Source organism: Sprattus sprattus (genome assembly GCF_963457725.1).
Source record: "Sprattus sprattus genome assembly, chromosome: 18".
Classification (NCBI taxonomy): Eukaryota; Metazoa; Chordata; class Actinopteri; order Clupeiformes; family Clupeidae; genus Sprattus; species Sprattus sprattus.
Genome location: NC_137916.1, coordinates 25,412,574 through 25,423,808, shown reverse-complemented (window position 1 = coordinate 25,423,808; position 11,235 = coordinate 25,412,574). Strand labels below are relative to the sequence as shown.

Genomic DNA, 11,235 nt, shown 5'->3' with positions numbered 1-11,235 from the left:
TGAGAGTGATCTCGATCTCTCGATCATTCCTCTACCTCAGGTACCTCTCATTCTATATCCCTTTCTTCTACACCTCTCTTCCCCTCCTTCAACATCACTCTTTCTCTCATGGTATTGTGAAAGACAGCACAAGCAGATAGTGAACCTCCTGCTGGCCTCAAAAAAAAAAAAAAAAAAAAACACCGGTTGTTGGACTCAAGAGTTCCACGGAGTTCACGTGTGTGTGTGTGTGTGTGTGTGTGTGTGCGTGTGCGTGTGTGTGTATTATTGTTGTTGGCATTTCCCATTATTTCAGTAGAGGTTAATGTGTTTGAGTGTGTGAGGCCTATCCCTGTGTCTACCCTGTGGTCAAAATGAAAACGCAATGTCACATGTTTTATACACACACCATCCCTTTATCGCACGTCTGTCGAGGCCTTCGTTTCTCCCGCTCCTCATCGACACGTCTTCAGTCTCGTCTTTTCTGAGCACGCTTCCATCAGTCCATGCAAGACCCTCACTTTTCTCGCATTCCCTTTTTTTTTCACTGCCCCCTAGGGTCCTGGATGAATATTCAGCTTAATTCGTCTTGTCGTTTTTTAAAATTTTCTTTCAACTGAAGGAGAAGGAGTTTGGTGATGTGGTGGTGTGCTGCCTCCCGGCACTCCGGCGCCCTCCGGTGGCTACTCGATGACCATGCAGCGGGGCAGGTGCTGGGAGTAGTACTTGAAGAGCTCAGCCGTGGCTCCAGGACAGTTGGTCAGCTCCAGTTCCTCCAGGTCCGGCAGCTGGATGAGGCCTGAGAGGCCGTTGGTGGTCAGCAGAGGGCAGCCTAAGCCAGGTGAACGGTGGGAGAAGGAAGGGAAACGTGTGGGTGAGTGAGTGAGTGGATGCAACAAGAATTCTCAGGCACTGACACAATATTTAGCCTACACACTCAGAGCAATGTTAAACATCAGACCAGATTAGACATCATAATAACGGAAATATATACACAAACGATTTTGCACATCCTTGTGTTATTGTCAGAGTTTTGTATAGCTCACTTATCAATAGCCAAATATTCCCTGCTAATTCTATGGGTGGAGAAAATTGTCATCTCAGTGAAACTGAATTTAAAACAACAGTAATCAGTAGGGGTTTTGGTGAAAAACCAGCAATCACTGAAAAGGCATTTAAAACATTACAAACACCAACAACAGCACAGTTGGCACCGGTAAAAGGCTTGCTAGCATGCTAACTAACCTGCCAACTCATGTCTCATGTCCGACCAGAACCACAGAAATGCACAGTTCATAGCCTAGGCAGCTAACTGGAATGACAGATGACCAGTACTAGTTGCTTAAAAAAACATGCTTCAAAAAGTGGCAAACTTTTGCAGACGGTCTCTTTAATGACTTCCATACGATTAGCTTTGGATGGCCCATCCATGGAATACCCCAGACCATCTGAGGACGTACATCAAGATGGCTAACTATGTAAGAACTTTTAAATGCTGTGGAGCTATTAATATTGATTTTTTTTCCTGAATTCCAATTCTTCCATTTTTAAGTTTCTAGTTGGTGAATTACCCTTTCTACAGTGATTGATTACAGCTATTTACACTGATTGATTTAGCCATATTCTATTATTTGTTCAAGCAAAAGCTTTGAATTACAAGTTCTCAGTGAAGCTGGAATCTTTCACTCAGAAACTGCAAAGGATAACCAATTAATTTCATGAATTTCAACATCAAGATTTATAGTGCTTGAAAATGAACCAGCAATTACATTTTTATACTCTGCTCCCTGCAAACCACAGATACTTCGTCAAGGCCTTAGTCAAGATCCTAAATAAGCCAGCTGTTGATGTCTGTCCAATATGGTAGATCCCATATACAGTACAGTACCAGTCAAAAGTTTGGACACACCTTCTCATTTTTGGAGAAGTTTTTTCTTTACTTTTATTACTTTTAACACTTTTTTTGTTTAGTACATCATTCCATATGTGTTATTTCATAGTTTAAATGTTTCCAGTATTCATTTACAATGTAGAAAATAATAAAAGTAAAGAAAACATTTCTCTTAAAAATGAAGGTGTGTCCAAACTTTTGACTGGTACTGTACCTATATGACCTGTTGCTCCTCTAGAACATTCTCTGAAATAGATAGAAAGTCAACAACGCGTAACATCTGATCTCAAGCAGCTTTGACTCATTAAGGATGCTGGCTACTCTCTTCCCCAGTTTACTCAACACTGGTCAGCCCAGCCCCTGATATTTATACAACATTATAAATCAGAGCGCCTAACAAACAGTCTCTTGCCAAAGTTTATAGTTTTAGAAATGTGGTAGTGTTGTTGCCGTGGGTCCAGCGGGAGAGAAGTTATGAGAGGATGATTGGCATACCGGCTAGGGAGAGCAACCTCAGGCTTCTCATACCGAAGAGATGTTGTAAGCCAAAGTCCTGAACCTACAGAGAGAGAGAGAGAGAGAGAGAGAGAGAGAGGGAGAAAGAGAGAAAGAGAGAGAAAGAGAGACAGAGAGAGAGAGAGAAGCATTAGGTGAAGGCAAAAAAGAGATTGCTAGACACGTATAATATACATAAATACATACGTACATACTGTACATACGTACATACATACAGACAGACAGACAGACAGACAGACAGATAGATAGATTTATAGATTGATAGACAGATAGACAGACAGACTGCAAGGGTGAAAGGGTAAAATTGATAGACAGATGAGAATATGGTCATCTAATATGTGTGTACCTGACAGCACCAGCGCAGGTAAAGGCTCCGAAGAGAAGACATGGTGGACAAGTAGCCCAGTCCAGTGTCAGTGATCCGCACACACCTGAGTATAGAAACACACACACACACCCAGACACACACACACACAGACGCACACACATGCACACAAACACAGACACACACATATATATAAAATATTTTGTATTGCTTGTATTATCCTTTATTATTTATCTTTCATTATCTAACCAGTAGCTACCAATCTTATATTGTTGTCTTTTTCAATCTGATGTGCATAAGTCTCTAAATCCTTTGTTTTTGTCTGTCACTCGTAAAGCTGTAATACAGTGTAAAAAAAAGTTTGTCTGAGTGATCAATTGATTGATCTTCAACTCCAGTTCCGCTTTTAGTAAAGCAAGGCTTTGGTCGACACTGGTCCCCACTTTAATCCGACACTGCAGGGATGCACATGTAATGTCAACACATTCGCTTTGCAATTTACAGTTGGTTTCTAAGGTCTGATATCTTAACCAAATCAGCGCCCATGTACTCTCAAGAACGTTTGTTGAAAGTATGCCTTAAGTAAATATAATCTTAAACCAATGACCTTTGCTGAAAAGTGTCTTCCTAAGGTTGTGTTAGCTCATATAACAACTTTATCCCATCAAAAGTTGACATGACAAAGGACAAAGGGCTAAAGGTTCATTAAAGGCTGCCCTTTTGTTCAAGTGGTTGATTTAATCTTCTGTTTCTGGGTAGAACCCTTGAAGTCCCTTTTCCAGAACCCTTTAATATAGATTTCTACAGATTTCTACAGATTAATAATCTGTAGAAATCTTGATTCCAATGAAAACCTTTTTCAGCTTTTAAAAGTGAATACTATGTCCACCTAGAGCACAGTAGGGTACCAAACACATCACACTTCTGCCCCATCCTCATCAGGCTTACTGGGATGTGTACTATCAATACAACCATTCAGAAATAGAAAGGAGCCTTGATTGGGTTTACCAACATAGCCATTTGTTTTTAGTTATACACAGGAAATGATGTTAAATTCCTTGTGCTATTGGTTGAGGACTTCCAAACAGCGGCCAATCACTGTCACATGCTCATACAATTACTCCTACCCAACAACCTACCCTAACCAATATAACAATTGCAAATACTAATATAATAATGAGGTCAACAGAGAAAAACTATTCTAACTTAATTTCCCTCAGATGTTTGCAATTTTGCACAAAAAAAAAATCTTTTCTCTTCCTCAACTAGAACATGAAAATAAATCCACAGTGTATGTTGTGACTAGTTCTGGCTCTACATGAAATACATCAGTGCAGCATCAAGCTAATTCCGCAGTGCTGTACTGCTGTGAGCTTTTCAGGTACGTGTTGTGCTCCTGGCCAAATCACATCATTTGCCAAACCAAATCTTAGCTTTTCATCAGAGGAGCGCAACACCACCACCACAAAGACCCTCTTACCACCTACAGTTTCTCACAATTGCACCATTCTGTTGTGTGTTATTTATAGCGAGCCACATAAAAAAATCCGATTCTGCCCTCTCCAAATATAGCGGACTTTGTTTTCCCTCCTACACCCTCCGCCGTCCCACTCACCGGTCCAGCACGAGTTCCTCCAGCTTGTGCAGGTCGCAGGCGATGTACTCCAGCGCCATGTCGGTGATGCGGGGGCACCAGCTCAGGTCCAGGCTGCGGAGCTTGCGCAGGTTCTCGGCCACCAGCTCCACGCCGTCGTCCGTGATCTTGGAGCAGCCGGAGAGGCTGAGCGAGGTGAGGTTGGGTAGGCTGTGCACCATGTTCACCACGCCGTGGTTGGTGATCTCCCAGCAGGAGTGTAGCCGCAGCGTGTGGGTGGTGTATCCCTGAGGAGGGCCAAACCAGACAGAACCGCTTCAGTGGGCTAAAATGGGCTAGCATTCACGTTCTCCTAACTAAAACAGCCAGGGCTAGAAAGGGCTAGTTCTCACTTACTCCTCACTACAACAGCAAGGGCTAGTTCTCACTTCCTCCTTTCTTGAACAGCAAGGGCTAGTTCTCACTTACTCCTCTCTAGAACAGCCAGGGCTAGAAAGGGTTAGTTCTCACTTCCTCCTCTCTAGAACAGCAAGGGCTAGTTCTCACTTACTGCTCTCTAGAACAGCCAGGGCTAGAAGGGGCTAGTTCTCACTTACTCCTCACTACAACAGCAAGGGCTAGTTACTTTCTCCTCACTACAACAGCAAGGGCTAGTTACTTTCCTCACTACAACAGCAAGGGCTAGTTACTTTCTCCTCACTACAACAGCAAGGGCTAGTTACTTTCTCCTCACTACAACAGCAAGGGCTAGTTACTTTCTCCTCACTACAACAGCAAGGGCTAGTTACTTGTTCCTCACTACAACAGCAAGGGCTAGTTACTTACTCCTCACTACAACAACAAGGGCAAGAATGGGCTAGTGCTCACTTACTCCTCACTAGAAGAGAAAGGTACTCCATTCCAGAGATAATTTATTTTAGTTAAAGGTAAAGTCTGTGATTTGATTGCACAAAAGCTTGTTGATATTTTAGCTCAATAGCCAATCAAATGACACCCCTCTGTTCCATGCTCCAGAAGCACTGTGTTAATTATGACTTTTATGCTCCAAGCTACTGTGTTTATCTCCCATTTACAGATCCAGAACTGCGTTTGAACACCGGAGTTTTCTCTGAGCACAAACACTGAACAGAGAGCTAGAGGATTTTGAGGAGCAATTTGCTGAACTTGATTAGATTAGAATAACTGACTCCACCTTTAATGGTGCAGCAATAAACACAGAAAGGGGGGGCGGGGCAAGAACTTGTTAAAGAGCGAAACAGGTTTGTATTGGGCCCATCTACACCAGTATAGTAATCAGAAGGTTGCTAGTTCGATTCCCTGTCGAAGCGTCCTGGAGCAAGACACTGAACCTCTAATTGCTCCTGATGTGCAGTGTGCCATCAGCGTAAATGTAAAATGTGTATACCTACTTGTAAGTCGCTTTGGATAAAAGCGTCTGATAAATGACTAAATGTAAGTATAGACCCAGATTTTACCTGCTTGTTAAAGAGCGAAACAGGTTTGTATTGGGCCCATCTACTCCAGTATATAGACCCAGATTTTACCTGCTTGGCGGTGAAGTAGGCCATGGCCGTGTCTGTGACGTGGTAGGCCTGCAGGCTCAGCTCGGACAGGTTGGGCAGCAGCTGGGAGATGGCGGCGATGGCGTCGTCCGCCACGTTGATGCAGTCGCTGACGCTGAGCGAGGTGAGCCGCGCGTTCAGGCTCGACCACAGGCCCGCCTCGGTGAAGTCGTTGCAGCCCGACAGCTCCAGGTGCATCAGGCCCTGCATCTGTTCCAGCATCACCTGTGGACCACAAGTCCCATAATGCATCACACAGGTTCAGGTAAAGGTATATTCAACTGCACTGTGCTATGTTAAAGTGACAATATTTACTCACCTTATGTATTACATAAGATAAAACGATGCTGATAATATATCTAATCTACAATGTGTGTGTATGAGAATACAGAAGGGTTGGTATGAGTAGAAGAGATATGTATATTACTGGGGGTTGAGGCAGTGAGAAAACACTTGCAAGGCACAAGCCACAGCTCTTAGAATTAGGTTTCATTCTTATTTACTGTATGGGGATTTTAACCTGGGATACTGTCACACATCGCATATGTTGCTTCCAACATACCAAGACAGCGTTACTGACCGATGGTAACACACTCGTCAACGTGACAGTTGGTGACAATTAACAGTCCGTATCAAGATATTTTGATTATGGTTCTACCTTCCTTAAAAAGCTGGTACCACAATCTCTATTCTTTATTCACAAAGCCCATTTTGAAGGAGCAACCAGGCACTGAAAAGGCCCTGTTCCATAGGCCACATTAGATAGAGGAGTGTCCATGCCAAACTTAAGAATGTCGAGATTGTATACTTCTTAGGAATTCAGTGTAGAATGCTGGTAGTGTCTGAATGCATCTAATTCAGTATCCCTACTCACAGAAGCCCAGCCTTTTGACTGACTTGACTAACGACTGAGTATCCTCGACTCACAGAAACACAGCCTTGACTGACATGACCAGTAGTGTAGTGTCTGAATGCATCTAATTCAGTATCCCTACTCACAGTACCACAGCCTTTTGACTGACTTGACTAACGACTGAGTATCCTCGACTCACAGAAACACAGCCTTGACTGACATGACCAGTAGTGTAGTGTCTGAATACATCTAATTCCGTATCCCTACCCACAGAACCACAGTCTTTCGACTTGACTGAGAGCAGACCCATCTCAAGCAGAAGCTTCTTCACCACCACTGCTTCCAACATTATAACATATTCTATTACAACCTTTACACTATAATTTGTGTGTGTGTTGGTCCTGAAGTCGTAGCCTCAGCAGGAAAAACATGCTCTTAATTAACACAACACACATGACCTGAACACTGTGCTCACTAATAACCTACCAGATCATTTGAGATATAAGCACACTCAACACCTTCAAACAGGTAGCACACACACACACACACACACACACACACACAGATAAACAAATTTGGCACAAACACTCATTTGTATTAACACACCAACACCCTCATATGAACCCTTACACACTATAATACACAGACAGAGAGAATGCTAAACACTGTTTCCATCTCGTCTTGTTTGTCTTATCTTCTCAGAGCATCCAAAATCTCCACCTCAAATGTCAACCATCGCACAAACCTCCCCATTTTGCTCTCAACCCTTAACATCTAGCTCAGGGAATGACTCTTCTGTCTCAAGCCATCCTCCACGATGGAACAGCAACATGGGGTTGATTGGCTGAGGCGTTGCATAATAACCTCAGCATGATTTCAGAGACTGAGAGAAATCCTGGTGCAGGCACACAGCTCTGCTTCAGATGTTTGACTACTACACAGCAGTGGAGGCAGAATAAGTAGCTTTTGCAGAAAGACTGGAGACGACGTAACAGCGATCAGATTACTTGCACTTGACTTGTCCTGTTGGCAGGACACAGGAAGTGGGGTGCTTTAAGAAAATTTAGCTCCCTAGGTTCTGTTGACCTACCTTCCCTTTTCAGTAATAGCACAAATCCTGTCATAGTCCTAATAAACTCCAGGTAAAAATCATTGTACAGACGATTTTAATATATTTTCATTTTTATCATGATTTCCATCATGTGATTTTATTTCCCTAACGGTCTTTTGCAACCTTTTTCTCAACATGAGGGGTCTTGCTACAGGACTGTGGAGTAAATCCCTATGATTCATGACTCATTCACAGAACAAAAGCAGGCATATTCTTTAGCTTTTCTTTCAACTGTACACACAGCAGATTAAGACACACTGTTTCAGCAACAGTCAGAAATTGAACATAGCAGATTAAGACATTTCTGTTTTGATATATCTCTGTCAGTTTGGGGTAAGGTTGACCACCTCACTGCTATTCAGCGGAAAAGCAGATCTTTTTTTCTCGTTTCCTCATTAAGAACCTTGCCAAGAGATATCTGGGAGTCTGAGGCTCCCTGAGTTGATTATACAACTATTACATAAAAGAACTTCATTAGAGGTCTGCTGTGGCAGAGTAAAACCACTGATTCTGCCATTTAAAAATGTGAGCAGGCCGGGAGACAAAAGGACGGAATCTCATAACAGCCTCCCAAGAATTCTGATTCTGACCTACATCACATGATCGTCTGAAGCTGCCAATCACATGAGGTCACAAGACGCCACAGACCCTAGTTAATGAGACTGATGGAAAAAAAAAAAAGAAAAAGGGTCATCCATTTTTTTTCCAAGGTTCAGTCACTTAGCAACAGCAAGCCATAAGGGTTCATGAAGTGCATGGTCGTAACACTTCCTGATTGTGGGAGCAGTTGGCACAGTACTGTCCTGTTTGGCCTGCGGACAGTGTCCGACAACAGGGACAATCGGAACAACAGGCTAACAGAATAAATAAGCAGGGATGGCCCGGGTTTGTGAAACACACTGGCCGGATCGGTCTGTGGTCACACAGCTGAAAACAAACATTCTGGAAAACAAACAGCCCTTGTAAACAACGGGGGCGACATTCAACCGCCATTGCTCTCTGTCTCACTGGTGATCTTCTACTGTTGACCTGAGTCACGCGTGCCAGAAGCGACCCACTAAGGAGCAGAACTGTCCCCACAAAATCCATACATTTATAGAACTGTGCGCTTCTGTGTATCTTCAGCATGAAGAGAACACATACACACACACACACACACACACACACACACACACACACACACACACACACACACACACACACACACACACACACACACACTCATCATCTCTTAACAATTCAGCCATTCTCCATGGCAACACAAGCTATTTCCTAGAATAGCAACTCACAAAGTGACAGAATTTCTCCTTTCTGTTGGTTACAGATTGGACTATAGCACATTGAAAGTGACATTGGATTAACTGCAGAAATGCCAAAATTATGCACACTCATCATGTATTAGTTGAATGAGTGCCATACATTTCAAACCACAGAGTTGGCTGGACCTTACTAGGGGACAAAAGTCCTAGTCTTGCTTTCCTAATCCTAGACAAAAGCATTACATATGTAAGAACGAAGGAAATCATTAAAAAAAAGTCTTGATTAGTATAGTTTTCTGTCTGAGAGGTATTTCAAATGAAGCATGGGATATGCTGGCAGTGTATGCTTTGCAAACAGTCTTGAAACCTTGAAACCTATGACTATAATGATATGCCTTGCAGAATGTGATACAGACTAATATACTACTAAATAACCAATACTACTAATATATAACATTTGGGCTATTTGGCCGTATGGTTACATATCAACACTGACATAGAGTCAGTTAGAGTATTAGCAAATGCAGTCATTGATACAAATGCAACCTCAAACTGCAAGTGGACCTTTGCAGAGTGGAATATTCAGATTCAGAAACATTCCCTTAATGTTTGCCAAACAAACACATTTTCAGTGAGACTGTGTAACCCTCTGCAAGGTTTCAGCTATATTTCTAAGGGCCTTTCCGACAATTTGATTTCAGTCCAAGGGCCTCCATTCCAGCCCCCCCCCCCCCCCCCCACCATACTTGTTGTTTGGCTACTGACAACCACATGGACCTACTTATGAGTGAGCTGGGTGGAGGACAACGTGAAACTGAAACTTAAAATGAGGCTAGTGGAATGAGAACATTCTGGATGCCAGACTCACAACAACACAATGGAAAACATTCCTGTATTTGTAATGACTATGTAAGGTGTACAATGCTATCAAACTGGCCCTGCTAGGGACACAGAAGGCAACATAGAGTTGTCATAAAATAGTACCTCTGTGGTTTGATTTTACGCCAGTTCATATAAAGCACTCTTTAACTAATGAAAGCATTTCTGAGCATAAATATTACTTGTGTGTGCTCTGGATGAATTATCAAGCAATAAAAAATAAATAAATCCTAGTGACAGTTGAATGTTGTGTTTACCTCGAGTCCTGCGTCTGTGATGGTTGACCTCTTCAGGCTGACGGACTTGACCCCTTTCTTCGACAGGGGATAGTTGTCAATGAACTCACAAATGTCCAAGTCGGAGACGCCCACCAAACAAAAGGCCTGGAAGCCCCGCAGCGCGAACGCCTGCAAGCTGACAAACTCCTTCTCCCCGGTGGGCAGGAGGGCGTACAGTTCCTTCGCATGTAAGATGGGGGTCACCCCTTCCCAGAACTTGGGCTGGTAGAGCACCTTCCGCCATGTCTTGCACACCTGGGCCAGGATGCACTTCTCGGCCGTGGTGAAGTACCACAGTAGCCTGTTCAGTACCTTCTCATCCAGGACCAGCTGCCTCTCCAGCAGGAACTGCCTGAGCGGGGGCTTCATGGCCGTCAGGGGGCTAGTGTCCAGGTCGGGTCCCAGCAGCGAGGCGGCCAGGGGCAAGGGTTCCAGGTGGTACGGTAGGCTCGGCGGAGGCAGAATGGTGGGTACCGAGGAGGACTGGCACAGGCGGTTCTTGGCAGCTGGGGTCCCTTTGGTGATGCTGGCAGAGCCCAGGCCGTTGGGCTGGGGGGGCAGCTTGACCATGCCGTTCCGCGTTACACAAGGAGACTTGAGGTCACTGGGGCTGGACATGTTCAGCATTGGAAGCCTGTTGGGGGGGGTCACAGTGAGAATGAGCTTCAGGTCAAGTCATGGTACACCTAAGTATCTAATGATAGCCAACGAAAGGATAAGCAAGCGAAATTACATGATGGTCCTACAGTAACACTGGTCTAAATAAAAACCTTTTGGTAATAGCAAAATATATTGAATTGAGGTTAAGAGATAGTCATGGTACACCTTAGTATGTAATGATAACAGCAAAACAGAAACTGCAATCTGCTTCACATGAACAAACTAAGAATACCAATCACACAGCATTCTCATCCAGCCAGTCAAAGCTGGATCACATATAATTGGTTAGTATTTAACAGAAAACAGCTTTTTATTTATAATTGGTAGG

At 43.5% G+C, this 11,235-nt stretch overlaps 1 protein-coding gene across 1 annotated transcript; it reads right to left on the bottom strand.

The window, feature by feature from the left end:
• Positions 1-662: 662 nt before the first annotated feature.
• fbxl16 (F-box and leucine-rich repeat protein 16) lies at positions 663-10,877 on the bottom strand (the record flags this gene model as incomplete). Its single annotated transcript, XM_080855851.1, has 6 exons — positions 10,227-10,877; positions 5,850-6,092; positions 4,327-4,592; positions 2,733-2,817; positions 2,366-2,429; positions 663-811 (listed from the first exon to the last, which is right to left on the bottom strand). The coding sequence occupies exons 1-6, from the start codon at positions 10,872-10,874 to the stop codon at positions 663-665; spliced, it is 1,455 nt and encodes a 484-aa protein (XP_080711977.1). The 5' UTR covers positions 10,875-10,877.
• Between the last annotated feature and the right edge of the window lie 358 nt (positions 10,878-11,235).